At 42.3% G+C, this 22,883-nt stretch overlaps 1 protein-coding gene across 1 annotated transcript in view; it reads right to left on the reverse strand.

The window, feature by feature from the left end:
- Nucleotides 1–20,948, reverse strand: part of LAMB4 (laminin subunit beta 4) — a 56,659-nt gene extending 35,711 nt beyond the window's left edge. The window contains exons 1-11 of the mRNA XM_056847711.1: nucleotides 20,842–20,948; nucleotides 19,068–19,225; nucleotides 15,546–15,678; nucleotides 10,193–10,266; nucleotides 6,723–6,911; nucleotides 5,584–5,647; nucleotides 5,056–5,270; nucleotides 3,764–3,884; nucleotides 2,655–2,843; nucleotides 1,280–1,459; nucleotides 292–401 (exon numbers count right to left, since the gene is read on the reverse strand). Coding sequence (XP_056703689.1) covers nucleotides 292–401; nucleotides 1,280–1,459; nucleotides 2,655–2,843; nucleotides 3,764–3,884; nucleotides 5,056–5,270; nucleotides 5,584–5,647; nucleotides 6,723–6,911; nucleotides 10,193–10,266; nucleotides 15,546–15,678; nucleotides 19,068–19,225; nucleotides 20,842–20,887 — 1,479 coding nt within the window. The 5' untranslated portion in view covers nucleotides 20,888–20,948. The remainder of the gene's footprint in view (nucleotides 1–291; nucleotides 402–1,279; nucleotides 1,460–2,654; nucleotides 2,844–3,763; nucleotides 3,885–5,055; nucleotides 5,271–5,583; nucleotides 5,648–6,722; nucleotides 6,912–10,192; nucleotides 10,267–15,545; nucleotides 15,679–19,067; nucleotides 19,226–20,841) is intronic.
- Nucleotides 20,949–22,883: the final 1,935 nt, after the last annotated feature.

Genomic DNA, 22,883 nt, shown 5'->3' on the forward strand with positions numbered 1-22,883 from the left:
CAATGGAACATTTTGGAGGTCATCAATTCATAGGGCCACTTTAAGTCAGATGTGACTTGATGGCACTTTACTCTCTCACACTCACATGTAGATTTGCAAAAAGAAGCCAAACTGCTTTCAAATTAAAGTGCTGTGGACATTTGATGCAAAACTGTTTTGAATTTGTTGTGCAACCACCTTTCCATTGGGATTCCATAGAAAAGATCTTTGAAAAGCGAGAGAAGACCAGGGTAAACTCCTTAAAATGAGCATAATGCAAGGAATTTCTATCAAAGACTCTAGAATACGTACAGTACATCCTTTACAATGTTGCCCTGTGACAAACTTCTGGCACAGACACTCTCCAGTCACTGGACTGCAGATAGAGGATGACAAACTTCCAGAAGGGTTGCAGTTGCAGGCTGAAAGGACAAAAGGCACAATGACCAGGATGTCAGATCCTCTTTGCTGTGTCATGTACATGAGCACACAACCCTCTGGGATCCAGTTCTTCAGGCTGCTATCCCTGCTGGCTGCAGTGCACGTGTGAATACTACAATCCACATGTCCTTTGCTACCACCTCCAGCCTGTTGCTGAGTACCATGTTTATCTTTTTGCTGGGTCCCCATAGGAGGATCCCCCCTCCTCCAGCTGGACTGGGCTTGCCCACCTTCTTCCTTCCCTGAACAAACATGCTGGCTTCTTGTTCCTCCTCTTTCCTTCAGCCAAAGAGTTACAGGGCGGGCACCAGTGTCTGGTGCACATCACTGTCCCCTGCTACATCATCAACCTGAGTAGCCAGGGATGGTCGCTAGCATCTCTCAGATGGGCAAGTGGTGGCCCAGATGAATGAGCAACCACTGCCACCTCTGAAAGCAAGAAGCAACAGTGACTAAGAGCAGCTGCCCCCACTTATGCTCGCCTGCCCTCTGTATCTTGGACACAGCCATGCCTGGGGGGAAACACACTAAGGCAGCACTTGGTCGACAAGGATCCTTGAACTGCAAACCAGCCCTGAAGTTCTGCACCATCCTAGCTATTTTTAACCATATATAATCATTTGCATATACAACTAGGGGGTATGGAAGCCTTTTCCTTTCCCCTCTTCTCTGCATTTTACGGTGCAACTTTTCCTTCAAGAGAAAAAGCTTTCTGCCTACAATGTTTTCAGCACAGGACTGCCTCAACAAAACTAAATTGTTTTTCATCAGGCAACTTAAAGAGTGTTCCCACCCACATTCCCTCCCTGTCTGTAAAATATTGGCCGGCCGAAGGGGGGAAGAGGAGAAAAATACATACGCTGACAGCCAAGAGGATCAGTTCCACTTAGTCCATAGAAATTTGGCTTGCAGTTGTCACATCGAAGTCCTTCCACATTTTCCTTGCAGCGGCATCGGCCAGCAATAGTTCCAAGAATCAGATCTGTTCGACTCTCACAGAGCCCATTGTACAGCGTACCTTCTTGGTTACAATCACAAGCTGCGGAGACAAGAAGACAAACAGACACAGCTACAACAGTGTTCAAATGAAACCATTAATAGTCTGACTGTGCAAATATTTGTCAACTGACAAACATTTGACTTTGGTAATGTGAAAAGACAATCAAAAGGATCCCATTGCTAAAACTACTGTACAAACAACACTTCTTAGTGCTTCCTCCCCCACCAGGGGTTCCAGATAATGCATCTCAGTACAATAGCAGTTCCGATTGTTTGCATAGGCTGTGCATTGTGCCCTATAGTACATGAGGATCCACTGTAGGATTCAGAAAAGTTAGGGTTCAGCGTCAACAGTCCAGGAACACACAGCTACAGCCAGTAGAATTATCCCACTCCACAAGGACCAGTCTTTATCTTCTTACGCATGCAAAAATGGCTTTAGAAATCGGATACTGGGCGGGGTTGAATATATCCCAAATTAAGCCATGACTTCTTTTTAAAAAAGAAAATGATGTGAATTTTCTCACAGAATCAACCCACTGATCCTCAGTTTAATGTAAAATATGACAGTGCATTATATCTATGATCTTAATTCCTATGGAGCCTCACAGACAACTGATACCGTAATCATGTACTCTTTTTTTAACTCAAAAAGTCATAGAGGGAAGAATTAAAAGAAAAACTTAATAGTTAATACCTTCTAACCTCAATTGCTGAAACAGTATGAAGTAACGACTACATTATTTCATGGAAGTCTTTGTAACATTCAGGTCATTTAGACAGCTTAATTCCTTGGATACGCAATGTTTCATTACCTACTAGACTGTCCTGAGTTGATGCAGTTAGAGAGCCAAGGGTTAAGGTATCTTTTATTTTGAAGGAAAGATATTTGTTATATAAGGGAATGAGAGGAGTCAGTAAGAGTTTCTGGAAGTGTGTGTGTGTGTGTGTGTGTGTGTGTGTGTGTATGTGTATGTATGACCTGAATGGCCCAGGCAACCTGATCTTGTCAGATCTTGGAAGCTAAGCAGGGTCAGCCCTGATTAGTGCTTGGATAGGAGACCACCAAGGAAGTCCAGGGTTGCTATGCAAAGGCAGACGATGGCAAGCCTCTTCTGTTCGTCGCTTGCCTTACAAACCCTGTGGGGTCACCATTAGTTGAGTGCAACTCGACAGCACTTTCTACCACCATTGACTGCTATACAGCCTCCAAAAAAGCTGAACTGCAGACTTACGGACACAAGCGTGAGGGTCTGAAATTGTCCTCTGGGGGTCCTGGTAAAAGAAGAGCTTGCAGCGATCACAGCGCTGCCCCATGGTATTATGCCGACAGTCGTCACATACACCCCCACTGATCCGATTGTTAGAAAGGTACACAGCCATATCAAAGTGGCAGCTTTCAGAATGTCCATGGCATTCACACTCTGAAAGAGAACGTAACACCGTGGTTTGTGTTCACAACAGCAGGCGCAGTGTAAATTCTACCTCTTAATAAAAACAATGAAATTTTGGCAGGGCCTGCCTGAGCCTACAGGCACTTTTGGAATTTAGAGAGGGGGTGGTGAGAGCCACCCTGAAATGGCTGCCACAGGAGGTGGAGCCAAGCCCAATATCTCCCTCCTTGCTCCACAAAAGATTTGCACGGCAACTGTGCTGAACACATGAAGCTGCCTTATTCTCAGAGTTGATCTGAGAACTAATCTGTTAAACTCAGTATCTCTACTTTGAGTGGAGGCATGATCCATCCACTGGGAAGACAGTAAGTCAGGAGGAGGGGGAAAGCCTGACAGGGGGAGGGGAAGAGAAGGGGAAATAGAACCACACAGTGATCAAGGAGGCATTCCTCCCTATCTCCAGTGGCTGTGGGTACTATGGCAGCTGTCAAAAACCCATTAGTTTTAATGAAGCCAACCAATAACAAGCCCCACCTTACTTTCTGAATAGTGCGTCAGGCACCAGAGGAAGTACCAGAGGGCACCATGGTGCCCATGGGTGCCATGTTGGGGACCTCTGAGTTATGGTATGAGAAAGTAGACAGCCCTTGGGTTGGATGCAGACTAAATTTTCCAGTGTCAAAATGAAACTTTCCTGCCTCCCTCCTCCCACTGATATGCATGAAATGCTGCTCCTGGGGAAATAGAGAACCCTGATGAATGGCATGATAGGGGCTCTGCGGCAAGAAGGGGGGGGGAAGTGGAAATTGACAGTTTAGTCTAACCGATTCCTCAGGAAAGACCTGTCAACATAACGTTCATGCTCTCTGGGTTAATGTTAAGCACTGCATTGGGGTGGCAAATCACCATTCCTAGGTCTGATGAAAGTTTCATAAAATATCTGTAGGTACTTTTACAAGCATTTTCCTGAGATCCATCCGCTGGCCTCCAGGGAACATCACTGTAAAATTCTTTGCACCTTTCACAGGAAAAGCCGTCAGTGTTATGCTCGCAGAGGCACCTTCCGTGGACCTGCAGTACGTCAGCAACACATTAAACACAAAATTATAACCACTAACTTGGATTCCTAGAACCTGCCAAAACCTACCAAAATATGGTAGAAGATACGAATTTATAGAGCACATCAGGGTGGATTTAATTGGAGGATAAAGCTGGGGTAACTAGACCACATTTTAATATGATTTCCCAGTGACCTTGCCTTACACCTATGGGTGGTCTTACCGAAGGGGCAACAGGGGCAACAGGGGCATTCCATGGCCTTGCCACCACTCACACTTGTTGCATTTGGGGCATGGGCCATCTGCTTGTGGTGACAGACACCAGCACCCATTCTGTCAGTGTGGTATAGTGGTTTGGAGCAGTGGTTTGGAGCAGTGAACTCTGATCTGGAGAAACAGGTAAGATTCCCCACTCTTCCACATGAAGCCAGCTGGGTGACCCAGGGCTAGTCACATTCTCTCAGCCCCACCTTTCTCACAGGGAGTCTGTTGTGGGGAGGGGAAGGTAAGGTGATTGTAAGCCAGCTTGACTCTGTCTTAAGTGGTAGAGAATGTTGGAGTATAAAAACCAACTCCCCCTCCTCCTTCTTCCAGGGGCTTGGGCAGCCAGCTTCCGGTGGTGGTTGCTGCCTGCCTGGCTTCAGCAAGGGGTGGGGGTACCCAATGGAGGAGGCAGTGATTATGGAGTGCAATCCTAGACTTTTACACAGGGCCTCAGAATCATTAAGACTATCCTGGCTTATACCAAGTCGATTGATCCAGCTAGCTCAGCAGCTATACTTAACTGGCAGCTATCCTTCAAGATCTCAGGCAGAGAAAGGGACTTTCTCAATGCCTGCTGAAATCTTTAGAGGTACTGGCATTAGGACAGAGATCTCCGAAAAGCTTCCAGTTGTGTCATAGGGGAAATAATTGTTTTTAATCCCTAGATTCTTGGACAACTCCCTCTCTCTTCTACATGTAAAGTTCTTGGCAAGCTAAGCATTATTACTTTTAACCAGCAAAAAAAAAAGAGGAGCCATTCAAGTCTGCACACAGCACTTTATATGTGCATCCTTACAGCTGTGGTATTTCCCTGCTGTTATCCAAATATCTATGTATTAATTATTTTTAGGAATATCTTTGCCTCTCGGCAGCTGAATTTAAATAACATCTTATAAAATTGGAAGGTAAAATTGACTTACCATCCCAGGTTCATGGAAAACATCCCCGCGCAGATTCTGCACAGGGCTGCAGTAGCTCGCATGGCCATTGCAAAAGCAGCTTCCGCGGACAACCATTTCATAAAGTGCATAGTAGTACTTTTCCAGAGGATCGTGCTGCTTCTGTCCGAGTAAAATATCTCCAAGTGTGTGAAGCTTTGTAAAGTTTATTCTCAGATTTGTAAAGGTAATGAGCGCTATGAATAGGGAACAACAGATTTGTTCGTTTTGAGGGCAGTTTCATACAAACATACAGAACGGCCTTTTTAACGACTGTTCACTCTACCAGCGCTCCAAAGCCTTCCCTATGCCTTCTACCTGAGACTTAACAAAAACAGGAGATGCTTGTGAGTGAAGCTGGGACCTTCTGCATCACCACTGTAGATGTAAAACAGGCCCAGATTTAATAAAGGTTGTGGAGGTGTACCACTGTGTATTAACATACAGTGGTTCCTGTGAAAACAAAACAATAATCACTAACAGACTGGTAAGACTCGAAACTGTGCATACCTTGGATGTTTGGAGCATAAGGATTTTCTATTTCAAAGTTGGGATCCAGAGCTTTGAAAACAACCTGTAAAAATGATAAATGTCACTTTGGTTTTTAAGTGGATAAAAACAGATAACTGAGTATATATTTCTATGTAACCAATACTTAGGAGCCCCGTGGCGCAGAGTGGTAAGCTGCAGTACTGCAGTCCAAGCTCTGCTCATGATCTGAGTTCAATCCCAACGGAAGTTGGTTTCAGGTAGCCGGCTCAAGGTTGACTCAGCCTTCCATCCTTCCGAGGTCGGTAAAATGAGTACCCAGCTTGTTGGGGGTAAAGGGAAGCTGACTGGGGAAGGCACTGGCAAACCACCCCGTAAACAAAGTCTGCCCAGTAAACGTCGGGATGTGACGTCGCCCCATGGGTCAGGAATGACCCGGTGCTTGCACAGGGGACCTTTACCTTTACCTAACCAATATTTGATTTAAGATTACATGACTGAGGCTGCATTCAGGAATCAATACGTGCCACAAGTAAAATCCAATTGGGCACAAATACAGCTTGTTGCTTTGTGTACATGCATTTTTGCCTTTATTGATTTATATTCCCCTTTTCTCCTCAGTGGGGACCCAAAGCGGCTTAGAAAATTGTTCTCCTCTATTTCACTTTTTCATAACAACCCTTTAGGTAAGTTAGGCTGAAAGAATGTGTCTGGTCCCCGGTCACCCAGCAAGCTTCCATGGTGGAAATGGGAATTCGATACTGGGTCTCCCAGGATCTTAGTCTGACACACTACCCACTGTGTCATGCCAACTCTCACTTCTCCTACCTCCCTTCTTGCATGGAGCCTGATGCAAAACTCCCTTGTCTGAGCAAGCTCCAATTCACCATGATGCCCCAATGCAGGTGCTTCAGTCAATGGGAGACCACTTACTCCATACAAACCAGGATTGTAAACTGGGATTAAACCTCTTTGCATGGTGTAAGCTAAACTCCCATTTACCAAAGCACCCATATTCAGACATTCAAATGAACTGGAGCTTAATGGGGCACACTCAAGCTCAGCTGTATTTTTGCCTGATCAAAATTTAATTGCAACTTGCCATTACATTTGAACGCAGACTCATGATCACAATAATTACTACCATATTCTAAGCATACCTCTCCTTCAGTTGAAGGCTCAATATCCGAATATCTCGAATCACAAACAACCTCTCCAACTTCTCTGAGTGGTCTTGAAGGAATGTCAGGGAAAGAAGTAGCACAGTCTTGTGCAAAGTATCGAAACAGCTTCCAGGTTTGACCATAATCTACAGAGCGCTCCACCAACATGGCTGCAGGCCGAAAGGTCTAGAAAAGACATAACTTCACTTCCAAGTTAGGGCCTATTCTCAGGAGCCAATAACCATTTCAGTGTTTGGCTTTCATGAGCTTCAGAATTACATACAGGACTGAGCTTTTAAAATAGCACTAAAATTCCACACACACACCCCAAGCATTTATAATGACGTACCAAGAGTCAAATCTGGTTCATAGTGTTGGATGTGATTGACCAGCCTGATGTGGCTGGAAGCCAATATGGGCAAGAGTTTTCTCACAAACACCACATGCTAGTGCCTGAATTATTAGGATAAAAATAATAGGGGCATTAATAAAATCCAGAAAGATAACGAATACATTTAAATAAACTAAAATCCACAAAATAAAAACTCTTATCCATTCATTCCCCTCAATTTAGACCCTCCAAATGATTCTCATAAACCACATCTCCAGTTCCTACAGAGAGTTCTACAAATAATTAAACTAATTCTGGGAATACTGCAAGTTGGATTTAGGCACAGGATACACCATCAGGAAAGTCCTTGGAAATCTTATGCCCTCTTCAGTTTAAAATAAAAAGTACAAGACCAACAACCTTACCTCTTGCCTAATTGGAATGAAATGGAGAACTATGGTATAATAAGTGATCATGTCCTCCTAGAATTCCTTTTACTGTGAGGGGGGGGGGTGTCAAGGAAGTTCGTAGCCAGAAGTGTGTGTTAGATTTTAGTAGGACAGACTTTAATGAATTCAGAGGCATGATGAGAGTCATTCCATGTGCATGAATGCTGAAAGTGAAAAGAGCAAGTGAAGGTTGGGCTCTCCTAAAACAAGAGCTCTAGCAAGCTTAAGCCATCACTATTCCAGCAAGATGGAAACATGGTAGGTGTTAAGTCCGTGTGGGAAGGATTCACAAGGTCAGAGACGGAGTTCAAACAGCAACGCTTTATTGTGGTACAGAACAGAACTGGCTAACTGTGCAAAGAGGCCCTGCTTATATGCCCCCCTGGCCGCCTGTGGCCACTCCCCCCCTGATCCGTGATAGGGGGGAAACAATCCCCGGGGTGCCAAAAGCATGTCCCGGCTTAGGGCCAATGGGGCGCTCTGACAAGGGCCAATAGCGTGAGCAGGGGCCAGGAGCCTTCGTTGGGGATTCAAGCTCCTGGGTTCCCCCTGCTTACTATCCCAACTATTTACATACATAACAGTGGGGGATCCAAGAAGCCAATGTGAACAGAGAATTCCATGATGAGGTAAGGGGGGTGGGGAAGGAAATGTTAAAAAAAATGGAGGGAAGGACATACCACTAAATAAAAGTATCTGCAGGTTGCTAGGCACTGTAGGCCAGCTATCAGTGAGGCCAAAGTTTAGAGTGAGCTAAGGCTGGCCAGGGAGGCTTGCTACAAGAAAAGTTTCTTCAGATATTTGAGGAGCAAACACAAGGTAAAAGAGGTGATAGGCCCACTGTTGAGTGAAAATGAAAAACCTCTGACAGAAGACAGAGAGAAAGCAGAAAGGCTCATTGCTTATTTCGCCTCAGTTTTTTATCCCGAGTAAGAGAACAGGCTCATCTAAAGATGGTAGTAGCCAAGGCATGGTGTCCTACAGAGCTTCCAGAGCTTTGTCCATCATCTTCAGGACCTTTTGGAGGATGGGAGATGTGCCACAAGACTGAAGGAGGGTGAATGTTAACCCAGTCTTCAAAAAAGGGAAGAAGAATGACACCGAAAACTATAGGCCAGTCAGGCTGACCTCTGTCACAGGGAAGATATTGGAGCAGATTTTAAAAGGGTCAATCTACAAGCATCTGAAGGACAACTTGGTGATCCAGGGAAGTCAGCACGGATTTGTCCCCAACAGGTCCTGCCAGACCAACCTTGCTTCCTTCTTTGATCAAGTGATGGACTTACTGGAAATGGGAACACTGCTTATGTTGTTTACCTAGATTTCAGTAAACCTTTTGACATGATGTTCTGATAGGTAAACTGGAGGACTGTGGATTGAACTCTAGGATAGTTAGGTAGAACTGTTAGGAAACTGATTGGAGAACCGCAACCAAAAAGCAGTTTTCAATGGCATTTCATCTGTTTAGAGGGAGGTGTCCAGTGGGGTCCCACATGGCTCAGTTCTAGTCCTGGTACTTTTCAATATTTTTATAAATGATCTGGAGGATGGGGTAGAGAGACTACTCATTAAATTTGCAAATTACACCAAATAGGGAGGAGTAGTGAACATCTAGGAAGAGACCTGAAACCTGAACACACGAGACCTGAACACACTGGAAAAGTGGATGGATGTGAACAAGATGCAATTCAACAAAGATACATGCAGAGTTCTACATTTGGACCAAATGAAGCAGGTGCAGAAGAGAGCAACAAGGATGATCACGGATGTGGAGACCAAAACCTATGAAGAAAGGCTGAGGGACTTGTGAATGTTTAGTCTGGAGAAGAGGAGGTTGAGCGGGGACATGATTACTCTGTTTAAGTATTTGAAAGGCTGTCATTTAGAGGAGGGCAGGGAGCTGTTCCTGTTGGCAACAGGCGATTGGAATTCACAATAATGGGTTTAAATTATAGACAGAAAGGTACTGGCTGGATCTTAGAATTTTTTTTTTCAGTAGAAGTTGTTCAGCAGTGGAATCGGCTGCTTTGGGAGGTTGAGAACTTCCCCCTCACTGGCAATCTTCAAACAGCAGCTGGATAAACACTTTCCAGGGATGATTTAGGTTGATTCTACATTGCGCAGAGGGTTGAACTAGATGGCCTGTATGGCCCCTTCTATGATACTTGGTTTTCTATTATCCTCTCCACCCAAAACAACCCCCCCAATAACCCAATAACCCAGTCCCCTTTGTTCATATGTGAGGTCTAGTTCCCAACACTGTCTCAGCAAATGTTGGCAGGTTTGCGGAATTGTGCTTGGAGAGGGTGGAATTTGGGGAGGATGTGGTGTCACTTATGGATGACACTCTAGGCTACCTCCCCTTGTCTCTGTTATTTACCACAGAGACTAAGGGAAACTCCTAGAGTGTTACTCTGTGAAGGCCATTTTTACTCCCCTTAATTAATTCCTTGGGGGCTGAAAAATTGATGCTAGGCACTGGTAGTATATGGGAGGCTTAGCGAAAGGCAGGTTCCAGAACAGGAAATACTCCTTATGCTGCTTCCTTTGTGCCTCAGCTCACTAAAATCCGTACTAAAACACGAAGTAAACCTTCTTAGTAATGTAAAAGCTAAGATTAATGATTTAATTTACTTTAACTCATTTAGCTTAAATGTTAAGTGGTAGTGCAAATTTGTACGGAATACCTTAAAAGTCAGGATGAGATGGCTGAATTGAAATAAGCTTTCCAGATCTAGTCTAATGCTGACGTGATCAATACCTGAAAATGAAAGCAAGATTTCAGTAATGTGAATTACCTTCTGCATCTGATGACAGAATGGCTATGACAAACAAGATTCCACTGAGATTTTTTGTCATGTGTGTAGTTTAGGTTCAGGGTCCCAACTTTTGTTGAAAATGTGGGCACTTCTGAATTTTGAGAACAGGTAATGGGCACCACCACAAAATGCCTGCCGTGCATGCTGGAACCAGTCACAAAATGCTGGGAGGTTCCAGCCCAAGCACCCTGCTATAAATCAGGTAACTCCTTCCAAATGGGTAGCCCCTGTAACACAAGGTCGATGTCCCCTGGACTCTTCTGAAACAGTTCCTGCTCTACTGAAGTAGAGGAAAGGTAGAATTGCCTCTTTGTTTTGGGGAAGAGGAAACACAGTGGTGGGTGCCATGGTGCCCATGGGCACGAGCTTGGGAATCAATGATTTAGGTTAATAAATCTGGAGTCAAGATGGAAACTTGTGATGGCCAAAAGGCTAGTTTTACGGGCAGAGTAGACACCCAACAGCACTGCTCCTGGTGATCGCTATGTCAGGTATAATTAATAGCCAATGTGATCTAGTGCTTCACAGTGCCAGTCTTTCAGGACAGCTCCTTGAGAACTCACATGATCAATTTCTACCTTCCACTACTACTGATATATTTGAAGGTTATCTATCTTTTATTCTAACTCAAGGTGGTTTAAGAAACAGGATAAACACCAAATCACACATCATAATTCCCACATCAACCCAATATAAAATTTCCTAGCATAAAAGATGACAGATTAAAATCAGCAAGAATATCACCAACTGGCATACCACACAGACCAGGCCCTATAAAAGCTATTCTAAATAACGGGGACTAACATAGTTTATGAAAAATGGGAAGAGAGGTTGCTGTACCCACCTCTCTTGGAAGCCTGTTCCATAACTCAGAAGCATATATCGTTAAAATCATGGAACAGGCGACCACAGACTACATATTTCTAGAGCAGGGTATAGTAAGGAGGAGTTGGCCATACGATTATAGCTGGTACAGACATAGGGAGAGGCAGCTCAAGCCATATAGGCTGGATTGCCAGGTCCCTTTTCGCCATTGGCGGGAGGTTTTTGGGGTGGAGCCTGAGGAGGGCGGGATTTGGGGAGGGGAGGGACTTCAATGCCATTGAGTCAAATTGCCAAAGTGGCCCTTTTTTCGAGGTGAACTGATCTCTATCGGCTGGAGATAAGATGTAATAGCAGGAGATCTCCAGCCACCACCTGGAGGTTTAGAAAACCTATGCTGCAAATAGTGAAAGCTGTATGAGGGGGCAGCACGTGGCTCAAAACTGAAATATGCAACATCAAATGCCAAAAAAAGTTGTAAGCATGTATTATTAAATTATTAAAAAAAGCACTAACAACAAAACCAGATACTCATGGTAGCCTCGCAGGGCTTAAGGCTAATATTGCTTACAATCACAACTCAAATATAGCCAACTGGCTTGATTTTAAGACGTCAAAAATATTATTAACAAAGCCAAAGGCTCATAATTTCTACACATGTGTTTAAAAAACACATATGTTATATGAAAATAATCACAAAGAGTAGCGAAACCAATAACAATAACAAGAAAGGTCCACAGTAGGGTCTGTCGCAAGGACGCGTTTCGATCAAAATCTTCTTCAGCTTACCGACCCTGTAGGATTTAAAGGGACCATAATAACAACTATAATGAACGTGCAGCTAAGCCAATAGCAAGTTATACTTATTTTAACAAATTAAGCGGGCTTAATAATGAACGGTCCCCTGTCCACAAAACAGACTGACTTACCAAATAATTCTCAATGAGATAAATGGCTCACACAGAAGCTCAGCGGGACATCACAGTCCTAAAAACATGCCAATAACAAAATTCTAAGATGAGGGTGCTCCAAAGTTATAATACTATGCAGAGAAAGGAGAATAAAGAGCAAAGTCTTACCCATATTACAATTGATTTAGAATAGAAGGTGCTACTGAGGGGTGTCAAGTTGCTCATCTTTGGAGTGATGTTGTATGGTGCTCCCATGTTAAAATACCCATAGCTGTAGGGTGTGGTGAATATTGCAAAGGGTTGTTGTTTAAAGAGGTATTAAAGAGAAAACAAGATAAATCGAATTCTGTATTTAGACCACTAAGGGTCATAGTTTTGAATAAGTAGATGAAGTGTCTTTCTTGGCAGTTTAAAATCTTTTTTACATCTTGAATATGGTAGGCATGTGGTTGGTATTGCCAGATAACAAAAAACCTAAGATGCTTGTCTGTATGGCCTGAATCTATGAAATGGCTAACGACTGGAGCATCTAAGACTTTCGTTCTAATGCGCGTTCTGTGCTCACCAATGCGCACACAAATCTGGCAGAGTGTACATCCAATGTACATTTTTGGCACCAGGCAAGAACAAAGAAGCATGTACATGACACTTGCGGACGCGCAATTAGAGAACTGTTTAAGAGTGTAGACAAATTTGCCATCCATGGCAGTGACCTGTTTTACTGGTAGGCTAAAAGCACAAACAGCACAGCCACCACATCTATAATGTCCAAGCGTTGAAATTCTGAATTTTTGTGGCAAAAGGTCAGTCTTTACAAGTTCATCCCTAAGGGAAGGTGTTTTCCTTAAGCCCAAGACAGGTGGAACATTGCAGCCAGGTATGTGTTCAATGACGTGCCAATGACGTAGCAGGATCTTTTTAATATCATAAGACAAGTGATTGTAGCTAAAAGAAGCTGTTAGTCTTTGGAAATGTATTTTAGGTTTAGGAGAAGATCTGTGCGATTTTGAGACATGGCTCTAGAGTATGCAGAGGATAATATAGAATCAGGGTAAGAACGTGCTCTAAGATTTTCTGTGAGGGTTTGGGCAGCAGAAGCGAAGTCATTGGATGACGTGGAGTTGCGCATAAGTCTCAAATATTGACAATACGGAAGATTCCTTCGAAGGTGTAGTGGATGATGAGAATGAAAGTGTAAATCCCCACCTTTGTCAGTAGGTTTACGAAATGGAGCAATGGTAATAATATTTTCTGAGGATCTGGTAGTAATAACATCAAGGAAAGAGATTTTGCTAACATGGGAGGTGCCAGTGAATTTCAGATGAGAATTCAATGAATTCATCCATGCAGACAATGCAATAAAGGATTCCTGGGATTTACAAATTAAGTATAAATCATCAACAAACCTAAATGTGCACAAACTCATGAAAAATTGAAGAGACTGGAAAAAAGTGCTCCTTTCAAAGCTGGACATGTACAAATTAGCAATGGATGGTGCACAAGAAGCGCCCATGAAGACACCTTTGGTTTGTAAATAAAATTGACGTTCATAGCGGAAAAAATTATGTTCAAAAATAATATCTAATAATGATAACAAAAAATGAGTAGGAGGATCAGGAACTGGGCGAGTGGAGAGACAGGAATGAGAAATGGTACGGGCTTCATCTAAGGGAATGTTAGTATAAAGAGTGGTAACGTCTAAGGTGGCAAAAACAGAGGAGGGAGCGATCTCTAAGCCTTCAACCTTATTAATAAAATCTCTGGTGTCAGCAACAAATGACGGGGTATCAATAGAGAATGGGTGCAAGAAAGACTCCAAATATCTGGATGCAGGTTCAAGAAGGGAGCCTACAGCACTAACTATCGGTCTCCCGGGAGGGGCTGTGAGAGATTTATGCACCTTAGGGAGTGTGTGAAAGATAGGAGCTCGGTATTCAACTGGAACCAAAAAATCAGCAGTCTTTTTGTTAATATAATCCAAAGCCAAAGTGTCTAAGACTGTAGTCCGCAATAATGAGTAAATATGAGGACTAGGGTCACCCTTAATTTTCTTATAGAAGGACAAATCAGAAAGCTGTCTAAGATTTTCCTGGTGATATGCAAAGCGGTCCAAGATCACTAATCCACCACCCTTGTCATTATTGCAGACTACAGTCCTGTCTTGCAACAGACCCTATTGTGGACCTTTTTTTGTTACTGTCATTGGTTTTGCTACCTTTTGTGATTATTTTCATATAACATATGTGCTTTTTAAACATATGTGTAGAAATATGAGCCTTTGGCTTTGTTAATAATATTTTTGACGTCTTAAAATCAAGCCGGTTGGCTATATTTGAGTTGTGATTGTAAGCAATATTAGCCTTAAGCCCTGCGAGGCTACCACGAGTATCTGGTTTTGTTGTTAGTGCTTCTTTTAATAATTTAATAATACATGCTTACAACTTTTTTTGGCATTTGATGTTGCATATTTCAGTTTTGAGCCACATGCTGCCCCCTCATACAGCAACCACCTGGAGGTTGGCAACCCTACATATAGGACTTCAAAGGTTAAAAACTGACACATTAAATTAAGCCTGGAAATGATTAGGCAGCCAAGGTGGATGTTCTAACACTGTTGTAACCTGCTTGCCGCATTGTATCCTTGTCACAAGATGGACTGCTTGCATTAAAAGCTGGATACCAACATATTCTAGGGGTAAAGCTTTTGAAGGGATCAGCCCAGCTTCTTGATCAGGCACATCCAAATACGTATATGTGCAAAGCAAGTAGTGTTACAATCTGTTCACTCCTGTTTTTGCATAGTGATGAATCCATCAAGGTAGCATTGAATCACAACGAGGCTTTATAATTAAGCTTTTTTTTTAACAGCACCTTAGAAGGAGGACAGTACATGCAGAGCGAACAAGCAGTTTCTGCCTTGGGAGGAAAGACTATAAACTGCAAAACTCCAAAGTGTCACGTATGTCTTTACCAGCTCCTGTGCTCATCCTCGACCAGGAAATGTGTTTGCATTCTTTTATGTTTTGCCACAGGGGATGCAGATAGTTATTGAGTTACAAAATCTGATGGAATCCAAGGCTAGCTGACCTCAGCTCCCACAACTCTGCTTGCCCCAAAGCAAAATGTCATCATCCTAGATTCATTGTCAAGTAGGGTTCTGTCTCTCAATGGCACACACAAGTGTACAGGTAAATGGTACTTTAGACAGTTTAAATAAAAAATAATAATTCATACTACAGATAATTCAGATAAAGTCTGCTTTGGTGACTTGATGCAATTGTTGATACCCTTGATGAACTCAGGCTACAAGATTTCACAGATTAAAAATCTTAAAATCTTGTCTTTTTACAAAGTGATGCAAATTTCCTTTAGAATAACACACAATGTATCAGAACGATTGATTCACTGTTAACATTGTATTTGTACACAAACCACAAGAAAATCAAATTCAACTCAGAAGTAAAAAAATTATAGAAAGACATGTATACCATTTTCAGACTGCCACCACTTCTTCCGATCAGGCTCAAAAGTTGTGATAACATTTTCAATCAAGTGACTGTTGGCCTGGAAAACTGGGTGGTATGGTGATCTGGAGTCACAGGAGAAACATTTCTGCTTATTCTAGAAAAGCAAGACAATTTATTTTATCAGCTTCTTACGACCAAAAACTGAACTTTACATACAACATTATCTGAACATTGATGTAGTGTGCAATAGCTAACGGGATGAGCTAACTGAATTTGCTGGCTCATTTTAGGCAAGCCTCAACTGTTTCAGGCCCCTAGCTGTAATATGAAGATAATCATGGTGGCTTACCTACTGAAAGCCCTGACCTCAATGGCACAGGCAGGCTAGCCCAATCTCATCAGATCTTGGAAGCTAAGCAGGGGTGGACTCGGTTAGTACTTGGATGGGAGATCACCAAAGAAGTCCAGGGTCACTACACAGAGGCAGGCAATGGCAAAACCTCCTCTGAATATCTCTTCTCTTGAAAACCCTACAGGTTACCATAAGTCAGCTGTGACTTGATGGCACTTTCTACCACCACCTACTGAAAAGGTACCTGAAAAAGACTATTGAAATATATGTGAAATATTTTAAGCATTTAGAGTGAAGTGCTAAATGAACATAAAATATTATTATTATAATAAAAAGAAGTCAGACAGAATCTGAAGAAAAAAAACAGTTTAACATTTTAATTTTTTTCAAGAACAATTCTTGAATCAAGATTTGAAAGTCTTTTTCAGGGTCATATAAAACATGAGCTGGGAGATCCATAGTTTGAATCTCGTGGGGAGGGGGGGTTAAATAAAGAAAATCTAAAAGTAAATACAGAGGAAAGGGAATTTAGACCATAGCCACAGCTGTGGCTGGGGAGAGTTAATCATCTCTCCCTTTGCCACTTCTGCAACCTCAATTATTCCAGGTGATCTCTAGCTCCCACTAGGATGTTAGCAACCCTAGATCCCCTGGAGGAAATGGCTGCTTTAGAAGATGGAGTCTATGGCATTGTACTCCTCCGAGGTCCCTCCCTTCCTTAAACCCCACCTACCCAAGCTCCATCCCTCAAATCTTCAAGCTACAAGAACTGTCTTTATCATTTTTGGGTTCTTTAAAAACTCCCGGTGTATTTTTTGTTTTTTAGATTTCACATTTCCCTGCAAACCTGGGGTGTTTTTCAGATTTGTAGAAAGATCTGTTTTGCCCATTCACAGCTCCAGTCACCGGATTTAAGTATGCAAAGATTTGGCAAACTTCACTATTAGAATATAAGATATTTGTCTAGCTATTGAAACACAACTGTGTTTTACTTGTTCTTGATTAATTTATTTTCCCCCTGTAGCTGTTATTTGGAAAATCTTAAAATAAAGACTAATATCAGGTCTTCATCCAGGATATATAACTTTTTCCTTGTGTTCTGTTTCTCTCTGTCATTCCCACAAGAGCTTCAAATTTCTGTACACATTACAGGCTTTTCAGTCTAGTATGTTTAATTAGCTAATGTTACAATCTGGATGATGTATATTACACTAACCTCTTTGTTTCATGTTCATATTGCAATATGAATATCTAATTTCTCCCTCACATAAATTAGAACTGAAATCGTTTAAGTGTGCCAAACTTGCTGCCAAACTGTCTTTGATCTGAAGTGATACTCTCAAGATTTCACAGATAAAAAACAGAGACATGTTTGGGCCAAACAGTCCTAAAATGGTGCACAATTAGGGACCCTGGGAAAGGGGCTGAACCTCAAAACAACTCTAGTATTGCACACTAACAAATTGGAAAAAGGCACTCCTGTAAAGGCAAAGCCAGGAAAGAAAAAAGAGCAGTGGTTTACCAAGGAAAGGTATTTTTACAAAGGGATTCTCACAGGAAAGCAGGGACAGGTGGGATGCATGGCCAAACCAAAACAACTTCTGTCAGAGACAACCCCAAACTAGAACTTGCTTTGACTTCCTGGTTATAACTCTGCATATGCAAAAGCAGCTCCTATGGGGTTGTTTTGTTTTGAATGTTTAATTGCTTTTATTATTCCTAATCCAAACTGCATAACAGCCCATTCCTGAGCTGAAATGACGAAAATCCTTAGGAAGCCAGGAAGGGGCTGCCCCTGCTCCAGTGCGCATGCCACTTACGCCACCCAGGGTGGCACGGACGCTGGCGGGGGCGCATGGACAACATCCTCCTGGCACTGCCCTGGCAGCGCTGCCCAGGGATGGTGGCACAGCCTCACACCAGCATCCGAATCGCGCACTTCTGTGCGCCATCTTCCCAGGGGCGTTCCCGGGTCAGGCCAGGGAAGGAGCCGCCTTTAGGTGGCCTCCTAAGGCCTTTCGAGCTGGCAATGCCCCCTTTGCCCTTACCTGGAGATACACCACCTTTTTAGGGGGAGTATCCCCGTGCAACCCAATGGAGCGGTTCCATGGGTTTTACAGGTAAGGGCAAGGTTTCAGCTTCAGTGGCGGGGGGTGAAACCTCCTTTGGAAGCAGAAATAAAAAGTTTAAAGTGATGTCAAATGCCTGAAAGTCAAATTGAGTTAGGAAGCTGCTTGCCTTCAGGCCAGGCAGGTTATAGTTAAGAAATTCCTGGATGACAAAGCTACCAACCATAATTATAAATATTCCCCAATACTAGGATTGCCAAACTCATGCTCCCTGGGAGCTGTTTGAGGGCAGAGCCTGGGAAGGAAGAAAAAGCATAGCTGACACTTTGACGTAACTTCCAGTTGAAGACCCTCCTCCACGATGCTCTAGGAATCCCCCAAACCTCTATAGTAAATACCATAGAAACTGAATCTATTCCTATTCCCAGAGTGTTGTGAGGGGTAGTGATGCTCCCTCATTTTTCTCCTGCTGCTCATGGAGCAAGGATGGGCAAAGGAATTCCCCCACCCAAAGCAGGCACCTGAAAATCCTGTACAACATTGAAGTAAATAGGAAACCCAAATTCTTAAATAGGACTTCATGTAAGCACTGCAGCCTTATAAATCTCAGTGTGAATTCCATAGGTTGCATATAATCAATGTATTTGACATATATCATATGGGAAATATAGTGTCTTATTTTAGGACTTTCTACAACTAAGTCTTAAGTATTTTAGGATTCTCTATATCTAGTCCTTGGGCCAGACCTGTTCAAAGTTGTTCCATAGCTCTTCTTAACAGAAGCAAACAGAAATTAATTGAACTGTAGGTTACTTGTTTGAAGAGATGTGTTTCATGTGTCCAAACAGCCAAACCCAAGATAAACAGGTATTTTCAATAAAATACACAAATATACCATACAAGAGAGGTTGTAACACAAGTTAAAGAAAATGTCAATCATGTGGAAGCAATCAATCTTCCCAAAGCAATTCACAATGCCTCATCTATACAAGCCACTAAGAAAACAAGCAAGCAAAGACTGAGGAGAGCTGTGGCCGGATGTTACAAATAGACTTCACATGATCATTTCGGATTTAAACACTTTGCACTACCTTCTTGGCATATGAATTAAAATAAACACACCTCAAGGTAGCCTATAATGCAGTATTTCTGAGGACCAAACTGTCCACACGTCGATGAGGCTGTTAGCTGTTTGCTACGACCCACAAGCAGGTCCCCAATAGCTGGATGACAAGATCCACCATCACAGTTATTCTGGCTACAAATGCAGTCTGTCAGTACTGTTCACAAAATAAACACAAAAGCGAGAGCTTACAATGAAAACTTTAGTTGGCCATATCCACCACACTTATCTGCCACAATGTGCTCTTTCTGGAAAAAAATTTTAAGAGTTAAATGAAAAGTTTTCATTGGAATAAAACTAGTAAAAATTTAAAGGCAATATAGCACAAATTTCCCTGATATTGTTTTCATTTAAAGAAAAAAAACTATGGCACTGAAAACTGTCAACAGACCAATTTTACACATCCAAAGATCTATACATTATATACTGTGGACATAATTGTCCATCCATCTTTTTCATTAGAATTTAACTTTCTTCCATGGAGGGCACACGGAAGGTTTAAGAGGAACCATCACAGCATCTCATTAAGATGAAAGTTGTGGCTTGCTTTGTGGGAGTGGGGAGAAGAATCCAAAATTTTCAAGGAAGCACTCTGACCATTTCCTACCACAGTTTTTTTGGCAGGTAGGACCTGGGAAAAGAGCTTTTGGGGGATAGGGACCCCGAGGAACAGCATTTCAGGGGGCATTCTGCACTGGAGGAGAAGGCAGCAAGAAAATCATGCGAATCCTTCCATCTGTGGTAACATTCTGTGGTATCTACCTCATAGATATGAAACATACAATATAACAAGGGTCAGATACATACTTAAGGTTTCTTACATTTCAGTTGTGAATTGAATCCCATACATAAGCAGGATTTTCACACAAAGGTAGTTATTGGAAAGGACAGAAAATTAAGCCTTTGCCTGAAATGACTTTAAGCATTTTTCTTTCACTGAATTAATCATTCAGGGTTTTTGCCCGTTGAGGCATGTTCAAGCCTGAAGTGCTGAACAGGCTTGGGGCCCTTTCAGGCTTCATTTGCCTAGCACTACTTGGCTCAACTTGTTGCAATAGAACATGTGAGGGTTTTTAGAAGCCTGTAATGGTTTTGAGGGAATCTAGAGATGTTTTACATTTAGTTGTGGAAACTGCTTTCCATGTGTGTGTCAAGATGAGTGCTGAAACCATCACATGCTATTTAGATACTCAGGATACAGTTCCAACAGACAGCATACTTTCCCCTGACACGTCTATTCATGAATTCATACTATGATTAAGTTTCTCTGCTTTACACATTTCTAAGTGAAATTCATACAACCACCTGGCTCATAACAGTGCAAGTTTGTTCTAAGCCAGCTAGTCATGTGCAGTTACCAGCATAGAAAGGATTATGTTATACATGTGCCATCACCAATAGTGGAACTGAAACCATGAGAGAAGGTGGTCCCTGAAGATTAATTATATGTTAAAAAGCCAGTTTCCAGAGTTCTGTCCCAGCTGCACATCCATACCCAGATGAGGAATGCTGATATGAACCCCAAGGTATAAAAGATATGATAAAATACAGGAAGAGTCCTTGGGTTTAGTCCATAATAGCTAAATGGAAGCTCTGTGTTCAAAGGTATACCACTCAATACTATTTGGTTGGATGCAACCACAGGAGAGGGCAGTTGCCATTGCCCTGCTTGTGGAGTTCCAGAGGTTTATTTTGGGGAAAGGATACTAAACTAAATGGGCATTTGGTTTGATTTAACAAGGACCTACTTAAAGCTAAAGTTCTTGAACTTACTGAGTTTTAAAAGTATGACTAGTAGGAATCGTATTGTCATGTACATCTTATAAGTACTGGCTAAAAGCTGGTTCTTGGCTGGGAAGTCTGCTTTGACCTTGTCTGAACATCTGTGGCACCTGCAAGGAAAAAAAGAAAAAACAGAGAGGTTTTTTATTGATGAAAGAGAGAGCAGGAGTCTCCTTTAACTGCTCAGAAAGGATATGCTAGGGATCATTGAACCTGCATGGAAAAAGGGCATGGAGGACATATGCTATAGTATGGTACTGCGAAAAAATGAATGGAAATCGGGTGGATACCACCTAGGGTTGCCAACCTCCAGGTACTAGCTGGAGATCTCCTGTTATTACAACAGAGATCAGTTCCCCTGGAGAAAATGGCCACTTTGGCAATTGGACTCTATGGCATTGAAGTCCCTCCCCTCCCCAAACCCTGCCCTCCCCAGGCTCCGCCCCAAAAAAACCCAGGTATTTCCCAACCCAGAGCTGGCAACCCTAATACCACCCTTTATTGTTTTACGTATGCCTTGTGTATATACTGTCTCCCAAACATAGTTTGTACTATAACTACAAAAAAAAAAAAAAAGAAACATAACACATGAAGCTAGTGTAATTGCAGAACTGCAGTTTTTAAAAAATGCATGGATTTAATGAGAGAACTATCACCGGGATGCCATTTTAGCTAATTTAAATTTTAAAATATTATATATATATATATATATATATATATATACACACACACACACACACACACACACACACACATATACATATATATATATTACACATACATACACACACACACAATAATAAACAAATAAATACTCTTTGTCCAGCTATAGTGTCAAACCTACGAATGCATCACAAACAATATGCATCACAGTTTTTAGGACTGTAGCTTATTTCTATTGCATTTTAAATCTTTTACACTTCTTCCTCTATTGATTAACAAAAACGGTCATGGGAGCTCATCACTGCCAGTGTTGCTGTTTAACAGATGGAGAGCCGAGGCTGTGAAAAAACGACTTGGTGAAGGCTCAGAACAGACCATGTCTGAACTTTTGCCCAACACTGTCTATTGGGAAGCAACACTCATAAACAAACTGAGGCCAGAGCCCTTTGGTGGTTGCTGTTTGACTGAACACTGGAGATGCAGAAGCCATTGGGTGGAATTTATCTTGTGGGAGTGACACAGGGGAGATCTCCAGCCATCACCTGGAGGCTGGCAACCCTACTGGTCATGCTAACCCATACTTCTGTACATTTACTGTTGTATTATTGCAATGTGCTTGATGTTGGATTGAAGGCAACCCGGAAACTACAACTAGTCTAGAATATAGCAGTCTGACTATTGATAAGGGCTATCCACTGGGAACATATGCTGCCCATTTTAAAACAACTACATTGGATGCCAGTCTGTTTCCAAATACAATTCAAGGTGCTGGCTATGACCTTTAAAACCCTTCATGGCCTGCTGGGACCCACATACTTAGGGTTGCCAATCTCCAGGTGGTAGCTGGAGATCTCCTGCTATTACAACTGATCTCCAGCCAATAGAGATCCATTCCCCTGGATCTATGGCATTGAAGTCCCTCCCCTCCCCAAACCCCACCCTTCTCAGGCTCTGCCCCAAAAACCTCCCACCAGTGGCGAAGAGGGACCAGGCAACCCTACAAAAGTACAAGATAAAAATCTCACATCTGTTAACATTGAACATTAACCTCCAGTTTTATGTTCAGCCAAGCCAGTGTTTTCCCCAAAGTTATCTGTCTGAATGCTCCAATCTTGTAAGCAAAATAATTGTGCACAGTGGATTTATGAACATTAATTGAATTTCCTTAATATATTCTGAGTACAGAAACTGGGAGGCCCTGATGAATGTTTTAAAATATTTGGCACAAGAGTATACATGGCTCTGAGTAGGAGAAAAGAGAGAAAAGAGTACTGCTACAATGCAGCCTGTACCTATTTTCATCCCAGCACAGCAGAATATATACATAGGGTTGCCAACCTCCAGGTGATGACTAGATATCTCCCGCTATT

This window comes from Euleptes europaea, chromosome 3 (genome assembly GCF_029931775.1).
Source record: "Euleptes europaea isolate rEulEur1 chromosome 3, rEulEur1.hap1, whole genome shotgun sequence".
NCBI classification, from domain to species: domain Eukaryota; kingdom Metazoa; phylum Chordata; class Lepidosauria; order Squamata; family Sphaerodactylidae; genus Euleptes; species Euleptes europaea.